This window comes from Pyxicephalus adspersus, chromosome 2 (genome assembly GCF_032062135.1).
Source record: "Pyxicephalus adspersus chromosome 2, UCB_Pads_2.0, whole genome shotgun sequence".
Taxonomy (NCBI): domain Eukaryota; kingdom Metazoa; phylum Chordata; class Amphibia; order Anura; family Pyxicephalidae; genus Pyxicephalus; species Pyxicephalus adspersus.
This window is the reverse complement of record NC_092859.1, coordinates 30,143,516-30,163,656: the sequence shown is the minus strand read 5'-3', so window position 1 is coordinate 30,163,656 and position 20,141 is coordinate 30,143,516. Positions and strand designations below refer to the sequence as shown.

At 40.3% G+C, this 20,141-nt stretch overlaps 2 protein-coding genes across 2 annotated transcripts in view; both read left to right on the top strand.

Moving 5' to 3' along the window:
* Positions 1-6,169, top strand: part of DENND5B (DENN domain containing 5B) — a 66,535-nt gene extending 60,366 nt beyond the window's left edge. Inside the window, 3 exon segments of the mRNA XM_072398967.1 lie at positions 297-547; positions 1,533-1,558; positions 2,375-6,169. Coding sequence (XP_072255068.1) covers positions 297-547; positions 1,533-1,558; positions 2,375-2,595 — 498 coding nt within the window. The 3' untranslated portion in view covers positions 2,596-6,169.
* Positions 6,170-13,543: 7,374 nt separating this feature from the next.
* SINHCAF (SIN3-HDAC complex associated factor) lies at positions 13,544-20,108 on the top strand. Its single transcript, XM_072403090.1, has 6 exons — positions 13,544-13,673; positions 17,144-17,289; positions 17,902-18,001; positions 18,408-18,495; positions 18,851-19,001; positions 19,669-20,108. The coding sequence occupies exons 2-6, from the start codon at positions 17,162-17,164 to the stop codon at positions 19,784-19,786; spliced, it is 585 nt and encodes a 194-aa protein (XP_072259191.1). The 5' UTR covers positions 13,544-13,673; positions 17,144-17,161; the 3' UTR covers positions 19,787-20,108.
* The last annotated feature ends 33 nt before the right edge of the window (positions 20,109-20,141 follow it).

The window sequence follows — 20,141 nt, the reverse complement described above, 5'->3', positions numbered from 1 at the left end:
TATTTTATAATAAATGCATTTTCCTGTGTACCCCCTGTGGAAGAATACAAAAAAATTGAATCAGGACAGTAGGAGAAAGGAATAGAATTAGTTTACAGAATAATACAGAAGCAATAACTGGAAATCGTACACAGCAGTGTAATCAAAGCAGAATGTCCTCTGTTATGTCATTGCCGAGTTGGAGGAATTGTCCTTCCTTGTCAGCTGCTATTTTCCATTGCAGGCCTGCTGCACTAATCTACATTAGCAGCACCTCTTTAAAGCCTCTTTAAATCCTGTGATTTGTTTCCCTGCAGAGAGGCAGTTTAACCATCCTGCTCTGCGGAGAAAATGGCCTCGTTTCAGCCTTGGAGCAAGTCTTCCATCATGGATTTAAATCTGCCCGCATTTTCCACAAGAGCGTCTTCATCTGGGACTTTATAGGTAAAATCAGAGGTTCATTCTTCCCAAACTCTACCATATAACAGTATAATATACTGCGTATCATTTTCTCTAAACCTCCATCCTGAAAGCCATTGTCATTCGCACATTATTTCACCACGTCTGTGTCTTGATAGACAAGGTGAATTATTGCATATTGCAGGAACAGTTCAACTCTATCCATCAACATAATCTCATTATTTCAATTATAGACTCATTTGTTGACTGCGTACCCCAGGGGGCTAGATAAAAACATCCATGCTTAATAACTGTAGTGTCATGGCTGCTTGTTTTCTGCTGTACCTAGAATTCTTTTATTCCTCAAGCCATGGGTATACACTTGTCAGCATTTTTCTTGGCTGGTAATAAGAAATCCTTCTATTCAAGTTAACCCACAATTTTCTCTAAGAATGTATTTAGAAACATTCTTCTGCAAGGCCCCATGCTGAGAAAGAGATATTCTATCTAGGACACTTCGCCCTTCTAGCTGTCACTAACTAATCACAATAGTTCCCATTCATGTGTAAAAGATTCATTGACTAAATATACAATAGGCATGCAGATGCTACACTCAGACTGTAGATGGCAGTGTTCATCTATGTAATAATATAAGTGTTGGGTACAATTACATTGTTAACAAAATATATGTTAATATTAGAAGGCCTGTAATAAAAAAACAGTATTTGTCATATTTCTGATATTTTCTATCATTTGTACATTTGAGCATCAATGATCTGTCATAATAAGGTTAAAGTAACCTTGTCACTAGCACATTGAAACTCAAACAAAGTTACTCAGCAATAGAAGATTACTAATACTTACCTTTCCAGTGGGTGGTGACTCCAGCCTTGGCCCCCTTTTGAAGATCCACAACTTCTGCTGAACTCCAACCCTTTCCTAGATGCCCAGAACCCCACTGGGTCATCTCACCAGCCATTATCTCACTACATGACACAGTGCTGGGGACTAAGGGTCTCATTTAGGCAGCAGGGATGGAATTCAGTGGTGGCCAAAGCTTTTTAATGAAGCAAACATTTGCACCACTGGCAAGGTGTGTATAGGTCATCATCTTCTGCAGGGTTTCTGTTTGAAATTTGACATTGAACTATCAGGGCCTCCCCTGACAATAAACCTCAGACACAGTGAGGAACATGTAGATGATTTCAGGTTTGGGAAGTCAGTTGTGTAATCACCAAAAACTGCTCCATCCTACTAGATTGTAAGCTCTTCGGGGCAGGGTCCTCTCCTCCTATATTAGTCTGTCATTTGCAATCCCTATTTAATGTACAGCGCTGCGTAATATGTTGGCGCTATATAAATCCTGTTTAATAATAATAATAATTTCTTCTTTTGCTTCTGCTGCCCCCTGCAGGCAGTTTAAGTTGTCCCAAATTAACTCTATAGAAAGAATTTAAAATGTCAGAGCCTCAAAGCACCTTAATGAAAGGCTACTTCCCAACACTGAAGGATTTCATGCATTATTGTGCCATTGTTAACCTTGGTATGTGAATAGAATATCTTTGGCCTTTTGAGGCTGTGGCATCTGATTGTTATATTAATACTTTATTTATCCAGGTAGGGGAAGGGTGTCATAGGACAGTTAGCCCAGCGGGGCAGGAAATAGAAATCTGACCCTGGAAGTTATTACATTTAGTAATAACATTTTAGTGTATTTTTGCACACTTTTTTTATATATTTACCTGCAATACTCCAAAAACTTTTAATGTTCTCCTCCCTCATGTCAGTCATTTGACTAAAGCCAAGGCATTGGTTGAATGGCCTCTGGCAAATGGGCACATGACCAGGCACCAGAAGAATAAAGATTTTTATGAATGCATGAATAATTGTGAGTTTTATTTCCTGGGATTTGTAATAAATGTCTCAGGATGATGATTTCCTCAAAAGTTTCTGCATTAGGTCCCCTTTAATTTTATGTATATACTTTGCATATGCTGTGGTTTCATTCCGTGTGTTCTCGCTTTGTCCATTAGGGATCATTTGCTTTCTCAGTGGATTCCTCTTCTGGCCGAATGCCCGGCGATCACTCGGATGTACGAGGAGACGGCCTTGCTACGGGACAACATGATGGTGAATTCTCTGATCCGAGTGCTGCAAACTCTTCAAGATTTCAACATTGTTCTGGAGAGTTCCCTCACAAAGGGAGTCGACATGTAGATCCACTTCATGGACGTTGTACAATAGTTCTCTTTCTCTCTGGGGTTTATTTTTTTTTTTCTTTTGCATCTCGCAGAACTTCGGCCAGCCTGATGTGCCGAAGCGTTCCGAGGCGGAACACTGGACTTGGTAGCTAATCACTGGAAGCCGAAATGCGTTAGCATGAGTCGGGCTCTGAATCATGGCATACATTGTCACTTACAGTAAATTTGAATCAGATATTTAGTACAATAGAGTATTTTCCTGTCTCCTGTGTAAATACGACTGTAGTTTTTTAAAGATTCTGACTATATCAGGTAGGTTTACTTAGTACCTTTTTTTTTCGTAAGCTGTAGAAATACGGTAAGTTTTCTGCCTATCAAAGGTGCTTAGGTTTGTCCAGTTAGCAGGTCGATGATCATTTGTTTCCTCTGCGTTAGACATTCTGAGCCAAATAAAATAACTGTTGTATAGGAAGCAGTGGTGTCCGTCTTGTGAGGTGACATTGGTATTCACGAGGAGCCTCAGGTGCAGATCCCAAACCTAAGTCATTAATATTTAATAGAAGTCATCCATGGCACACGTTGCTGTAATGCTGCTGAAATAAATAGTATGATGACAGGGTCTCTTTAAATTTTGGAGGCCATTTCCTTTTATTTCTGTGTCCCCATTAGGGAGATTTCATCTCGCTTTCTGTCTCTGGTGACACCATTCTATATCGCAGGAAGTAAGAAGAAACCTCTGAAACAGCAACATAGAAATTAATTTTATTTATATAAATGACTTTTTTTTGGATGTCACCAGTTTATATAAAGCCTCTTGTGATTGTTGACAAATGACGACTGTCTCAGCCCACTGATTGGCTCCCTTTGTGATTCCTGTTGAATTCATTGGCCATTTTTTCCAGAAGTCTGGATCGGCCCTCGTCATTGTATTGATGACGTTTTCAAGAAGCTTCAGCCTAAAAAGTGTCTTTTACTTCCGTCTCCTCATAATTAATTTCCTACAAATACTTCATCTCACAAGACGTCTGCCACTGCTTCCAGGTGCTAATAAAGTGGCCAACTCCACCAAAAACTGATTTCCCTTTGCTGGGCATTGAAAACTCCGCTCTGCTTCTTAAATCATCTGTAAAATGATGATCTATCCCCACCACAATGATTTATTAAAGTGTATGTCCAGCCAACATTTATATTTATTGAATTCCTTTTATGAGAAGGGTTAGAACCCCTTATGGGATTTTACGCCTGTCCTGCTAGTCTAGAACCCCTGTCATCCTCCATTGCCCGGACTGCAGATTATTCCTTATTTTCTTTATGCTTGAACCATTTTTATGGGGAAGGGGGGGGAAACCTGCTGAAGTCAGCAGGGGTTCTAATTCTTCCCCACATTTAAAGAAAATGTCCGGACATACACTTAAATTCTGGCTTATAGCATTCTTGTGCCAAGGATGGGTAAATCACAGTGTGTGGAGGGCACCATTAAGATAAAAGAAACCTGGGCCAGATTCAGTTCATCATTGTTCACACTATAGTTTAGGGTGGAGTTGGCCTGTAAGCATCTCTCAAAGTGTTAATTACCAAGCATGTCTGAGACCTTTCTGTATGTTGTAAGTACTTTGAAAAAGAACTATTTTCCTAAGTTATATAGCAAGAAACCACTGCAAGTATTAGCGATGATGCGGCCTCCTCTGTCCCTGATCTATACATATTCTAGAAATCTATATATATTGTGAATGTCATGTTACCCCAATCACCTGAGACCACATCCAAGGTGTACTAGCATCTTCTAAACTCTGAGCCATGAATAGAATCTAAAGAAGAACTCCACTAAGCATCATTCCTGTGTATCTGGACACATAATAGAAGACTGTTATTAAAAATAGTGACCCTGTGATTTCAGAGTGGTCACAAATATCCCCTAATACAAAGAAATCATTCCCTACTCTGCTCCTTTATCAGTTCTATGCTGGCAGCATGCACAGGGACATTGGTAATGAGTGCGCTGGGAATGGCTGGCCTGCCAATTTGTAGAATGTTAAAAGGAAACTGAAAAGTATTTTCACTGAGCACATATTTTATGGTATTAGAGTAAATTATAATTAAAAGTCATTACAGAGATGACTTCACATTTTATCATGATTGATGCACCATATTTCTAATGCATGTGTGGACTCTCCTTCTGTTGTCTGGCTGTATCTCATTGTAGCCAGTTACATCACATAAGGTGAGCTTGATTTTTATTCCATTTTTTTAGGAATTACATTGAACATGGAGGATCTGCAAGGCACAACCACTGTGCAGCACGAAGCAGAGTCTTCCTATGTAATGAGCACCTTCTTCTTCTTCTATATAATGACATACTATGCACAGAAAACAGGTTTTTGTTCTACTGATACATCGAGTTTACAAAAACTGATCTCACACTTATATTTAAAAAATAATAATTACAGTTTTCTTTAACAGACATTTGTTTTAAAACTGATCTTTTTAGTAAAGTGTTATGGATCCTGAAAATCATTGGCATTTATTCTGTCCCCGTCCTATTCACACAGCTTGGCACAGCTTGATAATTGGTGCCATGTGCTGCCATCATACATGGAGGTGTAAATGTAGGCATATGAGAAGATTCTAATACTTCTCTAATACCTTTGATTCAGACATCATCTGCACTATTATGTCCAACTGGAACCTTCCTGTCCTGGAGACCAAAGAAGTCTCAAACACAAAGAAACACACAGCTATCCCTTCCTTACTTTAAATAGAAATAATTCAGCTATGGATCGCTACGGGTCTAGGAATGATGCTTATCAAGTGGCTTCTTTCTTAAAAATGTACTTTTGTCTAACCACTGGGACAATAAAAGTCCAATTACCCGAAGATGCTCCAGCACCTACCGTTCTTGTGTATTTTTTTTTTTTTTTTGGCTGTGACCATTCTTGTGCAAATTCACCTAATAATTTATTCATCATTTATTCTCATACACTGGGGGCTTTTTTAAGGGTGGAATTTAAAGTATTGCACTACTTGTTACACTTGAGAAGGGGGCTGTGTGAACTGTATATGTTGATCCACATTGGAGTTGAGTTTTTTGAAACATAACTCCACCCTGTACTTTTCTTTGTTACCGTAGAAGATGCAAAACACGTTGGGCGTATTATTAGTCGGCTCCGAATGCAATATCTAGTGGCCCTGTCTATCCAACTTGTTCATTTACACTGTGCTTTCCCAGAAACGGTTCATTAGCTTGCTAACAGAGCATGCTGGGACTTGTAGTTCACTCACACAGTTTGCGTTTTACAGCTGCAATGGACCAATCAATGGAGGACACTATAACAGGATGCTTCTGGATTCTGGAGGATTCCGTTTTTTCCCAGTACTATGTGTATGAATGACGTTCTGCATCTTTGTATAGTGATCTGAACCATGGAAATGTCATTTTTCTGTTCCCCATGTGGTACTGGAATTCCTTTAAATTAAGTTTTGTTAGACAAAAGCTGCTTCTTTTTCCACAACAGTATTAATGTCACTGTTCTGTATGATTTTATTTTCACACAATTTTTTTTTCAGTATTAAAATGTGTTTTATCTCTTAAATGTTTTCCTCGTCACTGTTTTTATTGATTTGCAGACCTGTTAGTGGTGCATGAAATAAAACATTGTCATGGTCAAGCAGAACTTTTTTTTAAATCTGCCTGATGCCTGGGTATCAGTCTCTTGCTGTCTCTGTACAGCAGTACTGGAGGAGAGGAAGAAATGCATACAACACGCCAATAAGAGGAGAAGCAAGAGTGATGGTGAGTTCAGCATTGCACTGCTTTTACTATCACTGTCCAGGCCGGGAATGGATCCAGGACAACTGAGGGTAAAAGGTTGTGGGTTTGATGATTCTGGCCATCAGACTAGGGACATCCTGTGGCAGAAGTAAGTACTGCACAGCAAATCTAGATTACAGACTAATATTGGGACAAAAGCTGGTATAGGTATTGTACTTCCTAATTGGATTTTTATCTTGTTGTGGCTGGAGTTCTGCTTTGGAGTGTTCCTCTACAGAAAAACTTAAACTTTGCCATCTTGTAGGATATACCTTATTATGCCATGTGTACTCAACAAAAACTGAGAACAATGCAATTGGAAGAGTTACTCCTTAAAGGGTCAGTCCATTCATAATTGAAATTTCAGTATCTGATTCCGATGCCAAATTTGGGTCACATTACAATCTTTCTGTGGACGTTTTGGGTAAGATATCCTTGGTCATTCTTTGCCCAATAGCAGGGGCTTTCATTGATGCTGGATTGTCTGTTTTATATTGCACGTAATGTGACAGAAGTAGCTGGAATACGCAAAGATGACAGGGACACCTAAAACACCCAGAGAGGAGTCAGGATTTATAACACAAAGATCTCACTGTTGGAGTATCCTGGACGTATAATACACCAGGAGCTAACACAGACTGTAGAGCTGCACATGTGACCGCATCATGGCTGTCCAACTCCAGTCCTCGAGGGCTACGTAAAAGTCCTTCACTTTTTTCTTTTCTTTTTTTTTTATTATTCCTGGTGATTTTTGTCACTGAAAATAAGTAAATGGAAATTTACCCAATGGGGATCCATGTTTCAATGACAAATGTCTATGGTGAGATTTTAAATAGTTATTAAATGTCCAGTGGAGATAAATGATATCAGAGAAATCTTGAATTATTTACCTGGGTGTGCCCAAATCTATATTTGGTCAGCTGAACTATAATATACACTTGTAATCCTTTTCCTAAGCAAAGTTACCTAAGGAGATCTAAAGGTAGAGTGGACCCCCCCCCCCCCAACTAAATTACTCTATATTAAATCTCAAAGGCCTGGATTTCTACATTTAAACTATGCCTGTGCAGTGTATCGCTATTATCCGTCTTACTCTCCCCTGAGCTGTGTAGGCGAAACGCGTGAGGCAGGAGACTAAACTTCTGTGCCATGTGTTAAACTTTATTCCCTAATGTAGGGGGGATAATGTGATATGAAAATATTGGATTATTATGAGCATATGTCGTATATCTAGCATAGAAGTCCTAAATTCTAGCCTTCAGATGAAGGTGAGGTGTCTCTTTGTATAGTATAAAGTCCAATATCCCCATTTTTGTTAAGGGATGGATTACTTATTAAAGTGATAATTTGTGATCAAACTGCACTTACTGAGTTTATTGAATTTCTAATACAATATTAGTCAATTAAACTCCCTACTGTCTTCTCTTCATTATTATTAATATTATTATTATTTTTATTATTATTAATAAACAGGATTTATATAGCGCCAACATATTACGCAGCGCTGTGCATTAAAAAGGGGTTGCAAATGACAGACTAATACAGACAGTAACACAGGAGGAGCCCCGAAGAGCTTGTTATTATTACACTGTATTTATATAGCACTATCATATTGGGCAGCGCTGTACAAAGTCCATAGTCATGTGACTAGCTGTCCCTCAAATGAGCTCACAATCTATTGTCCCTACCATAGTCATTTGTTACAGTCTAAGGTCATTTTTTAGGAGAAAGCCAATTAACCTATGTTTTTGGGATGTGGGAGGAAACCCACGCAGACACAGGGAGAACCAGCAAACTCCATGATAGTGTCCTGGCCGAGATTCGAACCTGGGACCTAGCGCTGCAAAGGCCACAGTTCTCTACATTTTTTTTCAATTGCCAAATATTGAGGGGTTAGCACATATTACAAAGGTCAGAGCGTTACCATTACATCCCCCCACCTTACCCCAAAGTTTTATAATGTCCAGAAGTTTCCTGTAAAGTCTGATTCCCAATCTGTCCTATGTGGGCCTTTGCTCTGTGTAAAGACTAATTTCCTCTGATCCCCGTACTGAGCTGGGTAGCCCCTGTGTCATGACAACAGATAACCAGGAATGAAACCTGAGTCTGCATTCTTCACATTCCTGGGCTGGAAATGTCTGAACTGCAGTGCAGGTATAGAGCTCAGCCATGGAGGCTGTCCATGCATTGTGCAGACATGTGGCTGCTCTCCTTTGTTAAAGTGGATTTGAACCAGAACATTGAACTGCTTTTGTTTGCTTCCTTTTGGTCTGCTAAATATACCATTACGGGTGTTTTGTTATATCTGTATAATAAGTGCAAAAAATGCCAATAGATTTTGTTTGGAATCTTGTGAGTTGTGCACAGGGAGGGGGTTATGGAGATCAGTGTGGGGGGTCTATGTCCTTTGTAATGCATCAGAAATAAAGTAGGCAGGGTGACGTGTTGTCTCATCACTATAAATATTGTACATAACTAATTATTATTCTGTACTAGCATCATATTTAAAAAGAAAGAATATTAGAAATGTGAAAGTTTTAGAATTATATTACTTTTTTTTTATATCGGCTTGATAAAAACTTAGTGACCATGTATAGCGGTTACCATTGTTGTCTAAAGACAGTAAGAGTTTAGTGTTGGAGTATGCAAGAAAAGTCATGAGAAAAGAAAGTTCTAAGGTTTTGCATATTAGGACATAAAAATAATTATTTTGTCCTCAGATGAACAACACTTGAAGTATTACGCTGTGTAAGTACCCCCTTACTACTTTCTTTTGCATTGATTTACTGATCCTTAGCAAGATCCTCTATAGCAGGGGTATCAAACTCAAATACACTGAGGGCCAAAATTAAAAACTTAGACAAAGTCATGGGCCAACCGTGAAATGCTTTGAAATAATTGAGGAAATTTGTCCTTTCTATTTAGATAAAAACAAAGAGGATTTGCTTCACATTCAATCTGGAACAAGCCTATAATAGAGAGAGGCAAAAAGAAATTTTAATTTTATTTAAGAAAAAAAATTATGCCTAATTCTCTAGTTGTAGCCTTCTGAGGTAAATGTCAATGGTAACGTTTTTGCACAGGCTAACAATAATAATGACAATATTCTTCTATTGAAAATCCAACCATTTAAGTCCATGCCTTGGAGTAGCAAGGAAAAGTACAGCTGAGGGGGGGGGCCTGGAAATTCCAGACGTGGCCAACGTGGAGCTAAATCTTATGAGCGGCCCGCCGCTAAAACTCTCTCTTCGTTGAAATAGCGCCGCTACTAAAATTCCCAGCATTATTTGCATCTATAAAACAGTCCAATGCGGGACCACGCATAGACAGCCCGCTGGTCTATAGACTCCAGTGAAGCCAGGAATTGTAGTAGCGGCGCTATTTCAATGCAGCGGTGGGCCAGCTGCAGTTCATATTTAGGATTCCTTTGGAGGCCAAAAAAAAGGACGTTGGGGGCCAGATTTGGCCAAAGTTTGACAGCCCTGCTATATAGGATCAGATGTTTTGGGGGTTTTCTGGCGTGGAGCATTCAGGTGTATGTACAATACCAAGTAGAAAGGAAAATCACAATGATTTTAGAGACACATTTATTTCTGCCCATTAAACTGGGAAAGGGTATAGGGCCATTTCCAAACAAGTCCATCATTGTACAATATGAATGATAATTCACGAATGTTGAATAATCATGTGTCTTCCCAGGACTGGATATCCCAGTAAATTTGCCCTAAAATCAGATGGTGTGAAGCTCAAAGAAACTGCAAAAACCCCAAGGCTCACATCTCAGACTCTTCAGGCCTTGTTAGCATGATAAATGTTACAGTTCATTGCTGTAAAATTAGAATAGGACTGAACAAGTATGGCTAGTTTGCAATGTATCCCACGAAAAGGCCTCCTCTGCCTAAAAAGAACATGGCAGCATGGCTTAGGTTTGAATCTGAACCAACCACAAGACACTTGTAACAATGTTCTTTGGATAGATGAGACCAATTTAGATATGCTTGGCTGTAATGCAGAGCCCCATGTTGGGAAAACCAAACCTATGAAATCAGTACAAACACCTCATATTACCTATGAAGCACAGTGGTGGAGGGGTACTGATTTGAGCTTGTTCTGGCAATCATTTGGGCTCTGTACATCAAAGTATTTTAGAGTCAAATGTGAACCAATCCAAGTGGCAGCTAAATCTTGGCTGTGTCATTCAACAAAACAATGATCCCAGAAGATCTACAACAGAATGGCTGAAAATCAAGGCCTTCCAATTACCCAAAGCTCAAACCACAACCCAGTCAAAATGCTGTGGTAAATCCTCAAGAAAGGTTGTCTATAACTTAAGCAATGTTGTAAAGAAGAGGAGGATAAATTATTTCACAAAGATGATGATTTAAGGTTTTTGCTTTTAAAGGTGGATCTATAGGCTTCTACAGGGGTGTACTTAGTTTTTCACACATGGCTTTTACATTTTGGCTTCATTTTTGTTAAATAATGACATGTTGGAATCTGTTTTCTGTGTGTTGTTTTACACTCAAGGTTACACGTAGTAAATCATTTTTGGTAGAGGGTGTGCTTGTGACAACAAAATCCCTCTGAAGACCGAACGTGGCTGTTCTACAATTATTAATATTATTACACATTATTTATATAGCGCCGACATATTACACAGCGCTGTACAAGTCCATAATCATATCCCTAGCTGTCCCTCAAAGGGGCTTACAATCTAATGATTTCCTTTGCTTGGGGGGCTGTATTACTGAGCACAATTACCTGTCCCTAACACATCACTCACTGCCTGCTGATCCGTGAAACCTCCAGGTTCACTAAACGCAGCAATGCCATAGCCGCAGGTGAATGCTCTCTTAGTGATCATGTCGCTGATAAATTGCTGCTGCAGACAGGATTACTTTTGTGATATTGGACCAATTTCTAAAATCTCATCTAAGGCCCTGATCACATTATAACACAATGCTTTGCAAAATGAATGTGCCATCAATGCACAAAAACAAGTCCCATGTGAGCATTGCTGTGCTTTATAACCCAGGTAAGTTGCAGCACATTGTAGATGTGTGTCACCATCCCTTGCGGTAATGTGTGTTCAAACATAGGTTATGTTTTGCTGGGTGATCCAGCAAACCTGGAATGGATCTAGTCCAGAACTGAAAACATTTGCTAACAAATAGGATATGAATTTTAAGAAATCCATTCCAGGTTTGCAGGATCACCCAGGTTTACTGATGAAAATGCTTCCTCTCCACCCTTGGATAGCTTTAATAAATCAGGCCCATTGTGTGAACTAACTCGAAAACTGCAAATCTAAGTGCAGTGTTCCTGGTTTACAAATGCTTTGATCATTAAATGTTTGGTTCCCTTTTTCTGCTTTGTAATTGCAAATAGTATCATACTGCACAAAACATTTTATGTAACATCTAAATTGTAACTTTTTTATTGTTTTATATTATTCTTCATGGTCTGTGCAATAGTGATGGGGGAAGTTATCCTTTCCCTACCTACATTTTACAAACTGTCTCCTTTTATCTCACTTTAAAAGATCCCCCAGTATGTCCTACAACAATATTGTTACTACAGATACAGCCATGAATAAACTCTACAAACACCTAGCCATATCCAAACTCTTTTGTTGTTGGCCCCCTTCAGCTAAAACTGCCTCTCCGACACCTAACAGAAACACATTGAGCAGTAACTGTACTAACAAACAAACCAGTCTCATACAAAGCCTCCCATCCCCTTCACTTTACATATTCTGCCATTGCTAATTGTCCTCATTCTCATGGTAATCTCCTAAAGCCCTGACTTCCCAGCGCTGATCTCCATGTGAATATGGATAGTGCATGGATTCACCTATACAGTGACGAGGTGTAACCTTACAATACCAGGAGACAGGAACATTGATCCTCAATCATGACACAGATCCTTCCCTTACATTGTAACACGTTATGTAAACTCAGATTTACAGCAGAAAGAAACAACCTAGATTGTAAGCTCTTGGGGTCAGGGTCCTCTGTATTTGTCATTTGCAACCCCTATTTAATGTACAGCGCTGCGTAATATGTTGGCGCTATATAAGAGATATGTCATGGTTTCCTCTATGTAGATTATCAGACCAGTTTATAACGACACTGTAATGGCTTAGGGTCATTGGATATTAATAATATTAAACAGGATTTATATAGCGCCAACATATTACCCAGCGCTGTACATAGGGGTTGCAAATGACAGACAGATACAGACAGTGACAGGAGGAGGAGAGGACCCTGACCCAAGAGCTTACAATCTAGGCTATAATAGCTCAATTTATAAAACAGGGAATCTGACATTCCCTGGTGGGAATCAACTACTGCTACTGAAACATCCTAACATGGCAGATTCCCACAAATGAATGTTTGTATGAATGTCAGATTCCTTGTTTTAATAATAGAACCCTGACTGTGACATAGGTTTAGGACATAACACTGATTTTCTCTGTGCTCCGGCCATGTATGCCATTATAGTGGCCCCCATCACCATTGGCTAGAGTTGTAATATCAAATAATGCATTTTCCAAAATAAATTGGCTCATGTATCTAAAGATTCACCTCTTTGCCATACTTTGGTACCAATTCATGTTAAATTATATTTATGTGATACTTCCCCCACCTCCTAGATTGTAAGCTCCTCTGGGCGGGGACCTCTCCTCCTGGTGTCACTGTTATTTGCAACCCCTATTTAATGTACATCGCTGTGTAATAAGTTGGTGCTATATAAATCCTGATTATTGTTATTAATAATACTACTAATAATAATAATAATAGAGAATGTTATTTATAATGTATATACATATATATAGATATTTGATTTGCCATGGCATCTGCTAGGTAAGTCTTTTCCCAGTGTAGAATAACCCCGCCCCCAGCCCCGACCACCCTGCAGGTCCAGGCTCATTCTCTCAATGGACGGTCACACTACAACTGTGCAGCCCGGACCAACCACAGCCTTTGTTGTGACTTTTACACGGCTGGCACCTCCCTCTCCTCTGCGCTGGTCCCTCCCCCTCCACGCTAAGGCAATGACAAACCCCGCCCCTTTCCTCTTTGCCTTTTTCCCGCCCTGACCAGCTCCCTTAAAAGGACAATGGAGAAGCGGGAAGGGTGACGTCACAAGAGCCATGCTAATGAGCTCGATTGAAGAGAATAAGAGCGTGGGAACCGGGCATGCGCAGTAGAGTCGTGCTCTATAGTGGTGGCCCGACAGAGTTTGCTGGACCCCCGTGGACGGGACACCGGAGATAAGTTCAGGTAAGGGGCTGAGGGGACACGGGAAGGGTGCAGGTGCAGCGATCTCTGCTCGTCCTGTTCTGCACTGGCCGATCGCTGTTGTTACATTGTGTGTGTGTGTGTGCTGATCGGTTACTTGTCAGTCCGGTGTGTGCACAAATCGGCGGTGTGCAGCCCTGGGGGGGAGGTTATAGAAGTGCCCGGTGCGGGGTCGGGGCCGGTAGTGTGCGGTGCCATTGCCATGTGTCGGTGCTGTGTGCAGTGCACGATCCTCCATTGTTAGGCCTCATGTCTGTGTATGGAGCAGTGTGCAGATACATCGCATCCATTATTATTAACAACCTGCCCGATTATTATCGGTGTCACCATCATCCGATCTATTCCAGCTTTTACAGTGTGTGCTGGTATTGATCGATGGCTTCTAGCCGCTTCCATAGCTGTAATATATTTACACTCAGCACATGTCACCATTGTCCGATCATATGGAAAGTGATTGTTATGTGTGTGGAGCTGTGTACGATCTTTTCTATCATCCCTATCCGATCAACCATTGTGACTATCCGATCAGAGAGTGCATTCATCTGCTCGTGTATTGCAGCGTCTGCCGAGGCATTGTGCATGGTGGGGGGCCGATGTATAGATGGGTATTGTCATCAGATCTTCTACAATTCAATCAATGTCCGATCACTTCGGGATCGCTTGTAATTGTGTAGCAGTGAGTGTTTCCTGCTGGTTGTTGTAGTACCTGTGTTCCCACGTGCGGCATGGTGACCATGTGATCTCTGACACCCCATGTGGGGATGCATTGTGATGAGGGCAGGGGATTGCAGTGTCAGGGAGATCGGTGGGTGGTCGGCTGCAGATCTGCACGTAGGCACAACAAAGGCACACTGATTGCTCAGGCGGGGCTGCCACCAGCATTTAAATAGCCGTTACCAGCTGACCCCTGGGCTCACCCTGCTATCCATGAAGAGCACCTGTCACCAAATCACCTATCATGTCATGGCAATATTCAGCACTGCTCACATGTATTGCAATGTTCTAGGGGGGCTTAGACACTTTCACCTCTCATCAGTATGGGTGACATTCATCCCACTGGCCTGCAATGTAAGAGACATTCATCCCACTGGCCTCCACACTAATATCCTGTGAGCTGGGGATATAATATTTATAGGAAGCTTTACCTGATCCTTTCCATTATTCCCCATCTGACCCCAAACCTTTCCATGTGAAAGTATTGCAGAGACTTCATGATGCTCAGTATATCACTGTCTGTCATTTGTAACGGCCATCTATTGTACAGCGCCGTGTAATATGTTGGTGCTATATAAATCCCGTTTATTAATAATATTATTGCATGGCACACACTGAAAGCTCAATCCTTGTGTGTTAATGAGCCCATAATGTCCCTGTAATGCTCTATAATGTCTTCTTGGTTGTGATGTGAGTGGGCAGCTAGGTGGTTATATTGCCACTTGCCCATAAGACCGCTGGTCATGCCCACAGTCTGACTGTCCTTGGGTATCTTTGCTGGTTGTCGGGTCCCTGAATTCCCAGGTTCTCCTGGATGTAGGTGAGGTATGCTACCGATGCCAGGCTAAGTTAAGGACAAGCATGGCATTTTTAGTTATTTCCCAACCAATCCAGTCGCTAATTTCATAAAGAAGCTTCAGCTGGTGTATGTTCGATTATCACATGATCCTGCCAAAAACACCCAATGTGCCATGAGCTATGTAAAACTTGTTGGTGACAGGTTCTCTTTATTGCAATCATGAAAATGGCTCTATAGAAGTTTCATTCTGATTTTTAGAGGTAAAAGTGTCTGTTGTTTATAACCTACCATCTGTTACTGTGTAAACATTTCTTGTTTTTGAAAACAATAGAATGTTTAACAATAAACACTTTGACTTGTTAGACCTGAATTCTTTTCTTACAATCGTCAATGGTTAGATGTACAGGTCCCCTATTTTCCTAGGCCTGCCCAGTGTCCCCCAATAGCACTCATGAGCCTGGTGGTGTCCCTGGGTACGGAGAATGGAGGATACCCTCTCTATGTGCTGGCATGGTGTGTGGGGTGACATGGGCAGCTGTATCATAATACCCAGATGCCATGGATCCTTATTGTTCCTTATGGCACCTGCCAGTCATCCCGTTGGCCATGCTTGATGATCCGCATATGGCGGAATTTGTCGTTTTGTTCAAAAGCTTGTAGGACGATGAAGATCTCTGTATGGATATCCATGTTCTTGGTTTGATCATTGTATGCTTGTGGTCTGCACACACCATAATCACCTTCTGATGGTGCCTACAGATCCAGGTCCAGTGATCATTGGCAGAGCCAGTAGTGATCATCTGGCTTTCTAGAAGGATGGCACTTTTGACACTGTAAAGGGCATTCTTTCCTGATTTTCACCATAATGGAGGCATTTCCCCATTTACCTTTATTAGAGATCCTTTAATCCCTGGAATTGACTTCATGGCTTACTCTGGGTATAAAGGTTAAGAGGAGCTCCCATAGACCCTTTTATATACCAAGGAAAGTCCTGTTGTAGCTGCCATGGCATGACCGTACCAGCACAGTGACCATTCTCTGGTTTGCATTGTGTTGTGGGAAATCCTTTCATTCCTTAATGAAAAGACACAAAAACTTGTCTTGTATCTCCATACCAAACCGCCATGCTGGGTCTGTCTGTTATGCCTGAAGGACATCTCCATGCAATAACTAGATGAAATGCAACTTCCCTACCTTGTTCAGCAAGATTGGTGACTACTATTTTACATAGGTGACAGGTACTCTTTACTGATCACTGGCTTTTGCAGACTTTAGCTTTAAGGCATCACTTTGATCCCATGGAGGATGTTTTGTACAACAAGTAAGGCTTTGATCTTATGATGCCATCCAGAGTCGGCTTAATGTTTTCATTGTGTGATGTTTTATAAGTGCCAGGAACACCGATATGGGAGAGGCTTAACCAGCCCAGCCAATCAGAAGGGCTTTTGTGGTTACGAGCCAAGTTTCTTCCTCTATTGCTACAACTCGGCTAGTAAAATGAATCCATGCATTGTTTTACCCTGGCTGGAAATGTGAATGAAAAAAATTCCAAATACAACCCTGCGTGGCAAGGAGACCGGAGTTTTCTGCTAGAACTTATTAACAAGTCCTGTCCCTATCTCAACCTGTGAATGAACAGTAAAAGGAGAAGTAGTAAATCAATTTGTTCTCTTCCTATCCGGATATTATATGCACAGCTGATTGGCTCTTTTTGCTGCTTATCCCTCACTGATCTGAGCTCTGCTATGCAGGGACTACAATATACAAGTCAGATTTTAATACTTCTACAGATTACATGTAAAAAGCCTTTTAGCAGCTTTCCGTCTTTAGATGATTGTCACCTTGGCAGATAGTGGAGAAAATTTTATGCACACAACTTTATATTACTTTGCTTCAGTTTAATTACCTGGCTGATGTATTTTGCTTTTTCCTCTTTCAGTGTTCATTCTAAAGAAAAATGATTGGATTTTATAAGCCAAAGACTTACAGGAGCTCCAGAGGCTGCTGTATCTGCAAAGCCAAATCTTCCAGCAGTCGCTTTACAGACAGCAAGCGATATGAGGACGACTTCCAGAATTGTTTTGGGTAAGGATCTGTTGTGTACCTCCTATCTATACCCTGCCCCTCAATATTAGTAATAGTGGGGATCAGGATGAGTCTCAGGATACAATGGTTACAGGGTAATATATTGCAATTTTCTTTCCAGCGCTACCTAGTGGCCAGGGGAGGGCATCACCATGCTAAATCACATTGGCACTGCCATGACCCAGATAACACATTCCAGTCTTTTCATGCCAGTGTGCTGGGTTATTCTCTTGGCCTTAGAGGGGGAAGGGAAGAAAATGGATTTGGTGCTTTGGTAAATTATTGCTTGCTCTGATTTTTCTAGAGATTTTTTACACTCCTATGTAATATATATAATCTGCAGTAGTTTGTCCTCTATGAAACACTTTACTGAATATCTTTATTTTTACTGTCATCTGCAAAATGCTGTTTGAGAATCCTGATGTTCTGCAGGTTGGGGATTCCCAGCTTCTCCCATTTTCCTATAGTGGTCTGATAGTTGTGTACATCACCGCCCTTTTCTCCTGGCACAACATTTCCATCAAAGCATCATTATTGCTTTATTAAACAAACCTGATATTTTTGCATTTAGTATAACTTTTTAGACTATTTTTTTTCCTTTTCTGATTGTAGATTGGATGAGAGCCGCACAGGAGATATCTGCAATGCCTGTGTGCTTTTGGTGAAGAGATGGAAAAAACTTCCAACTGGTTCCAAGAAGAACTGGAATCATGTAAGTTACAGTAAGATTAGTATTGTCAAAATAGGATAAAGATCTGTTGCTAGGATTATACTGGGAGTTTATACTTTTAAATATAAAATAAGGGCTGTATATTCCTATACATGTCTAAATAGACATTATATAATTCACCTGTCAGTAAATTGTCAATGATCTCAAATGACTGTCAAACTGACGCCATTTCTCTGATTTATGACCATTTGGGCTCTCTGTAGATTTATAAAATAACTAAATTTTAAAAAATTTTAGAATTGTGCACACTTGACTGTTACTAAAACAATCCTTTCTGGCACAATATGTCCAATATAACCATTGCTAATCAAAAGGAAAATTGTAATGCATTAAAAAAAGAATGTATTTTTTGTGATGTCTTACCATCCCAACTCTTCTTTGTGCACAGGTTGTGGATGCTCGTGGGGGACCAAACCTTAGAGCGCTGCGGATCAGACCCAAAGGAATTCGTCGTTTGGCTGCTAAAAGGAGTCAAGGTAAGATAAAATCTTTCAGGTCATAGTAAGTATTGCTCGTTGCTGGTGCGATGTTCTGAACATCCTTTGTTGTCACACTTTTCTAATACCATGAAACCTAATCTACCTGCAAACTCTGAAACTTGGCCATGAGCCCTAACCATAACACTTAACCCTATCTCTCCCACTAAACCTTTAAGTCAATCTGGATCACAAATGCATATTTCCACTTTGATCTGGGGGGGGGGGGCGGCATAGGAGGGTGTCTCCGTTAAATTTTTTGTAATTGCTGGCAAGCTTGGTTCAATTGTTCTATATGACTTGAGTGCCGTAAACTGATTAGGTTAACATAAGGTCTATTTTTTTTCTTTCTTAGTTTCTGGTGCACACAGTACAGCTTCCAGTGCATCCCCGACACATTCCTCATCCTGCAGTAATCCTTCTGACACAGACACGGACACAGAAATAAGGCCCGCACCCACCCGGAGCTCAGCTTTCTCCTTTTTGGATCCAGCCTACTGGAAAAGGTAAGATTCTTTATAAATCTAGTTATCTTCTGATGATTGTAAATTTTCTTGCTAAAAATAGTTTAATTTCTCTGTAAATGGTTAGCCTGACTGTATGCCATAAGGTGACTCATTTAGACAAGAATATTTCTGTAGTATTGGCTGGAGGAGGAATAATCAATATATGGTGGACTCCTGACTATTACTATAGTTTTTTCGGTGAAGGGGACAGGTAATGCAAAATCGTACAAAGACTTTTTATACAATTGTGCTCTTGCAGACGAGATAAGTTTGGGGAAGGACATGACTGTTAATGGTCAGAACAACTCCATAAAGGTTCAATGAGTTTGGTGTGGTGGTCTGCACAGATCCCTGACCTCACCCGTACTGAATAACCTGTTTCGGATGACTTGTCTTATCAGACAACCAGATCTTCTTAATCAGCATTGGTATGAGACCTCACAAATTATTGGCACACACCAAAATCTTGTGGAAAGTCTTACTAGAAAAGTAGAGGATGCTGGGGAAGGAGGGGGTGTTTTTCTCCATATTCACGCCCTGTTCTTCTACAAAAATTTCATATACATGTGTGATGGTCAGGTGTGTACAAATGTAGCCGTGCAGATCCTGCATCACCTGCATTTTTATTTCCTTCCTTAATTTAATTTGCCTTTTTTCTATCCATCAGACAAAAAGTTTGCTGTGGAATCATCTACAAGGGACGTTTTGGTGAAATCCTCATCGATGCTCAGCATTTCAAGCCCTGCTGCAGTAATAAGAAGAAAGAGGAAACCACGTCCAGATGAGAACCATTGGGCACCTGACAATTGCCTGTGGTGGGGGCAGATTTTTCTGCCAAAGAACTGTGTATTTTCTTTGCACCACTTTTTTATATTTGTATTTTTTTTTATTTTTTACAGTTATGTGCTGTATATATAGATATGAACATATTTAACGATATGGTTATTGTACATGAATTAGTCAGACTTGTGCCACTCCAGTTTTGCAAATTGATGCAAGATTTCAACGAGGGATTTTTTTTCTTTCTTTCTGTGTTTTTTGTAATTTTTTTTTTTTTTTTTTTTCTCAGTTCCAAGGAATTGACTAAAACGCATGTAAATACAAAAACATTTTTCAAGATGTGTATTTACTTACCTTACT

Bases quoted from the DNA above. Each gene is read 5' to 3' on its own strand.
- SINHCAF (XM_072403090.1), top strand. From the start codon at position 17,162: ATGATTGGATTTTATAAGCCAAAGACTTACAGGAGCTCCAGAGGCTGC. The intron at 17,290-17,901 runs GTAAGGATCTGT...TTCTGATTGTAG, and splicing joins GACTTCCAGAATTGTTTTGG to ATTGGATGAGAGCCGCACAG. The intron at 18,002-18,407 runs GTAAGTTACAGT...CTTTGTGCACAG, and splicing joins CCAAGAAGAACTGGAATCAT to GTTGTGGATGCTCGTGGGGG.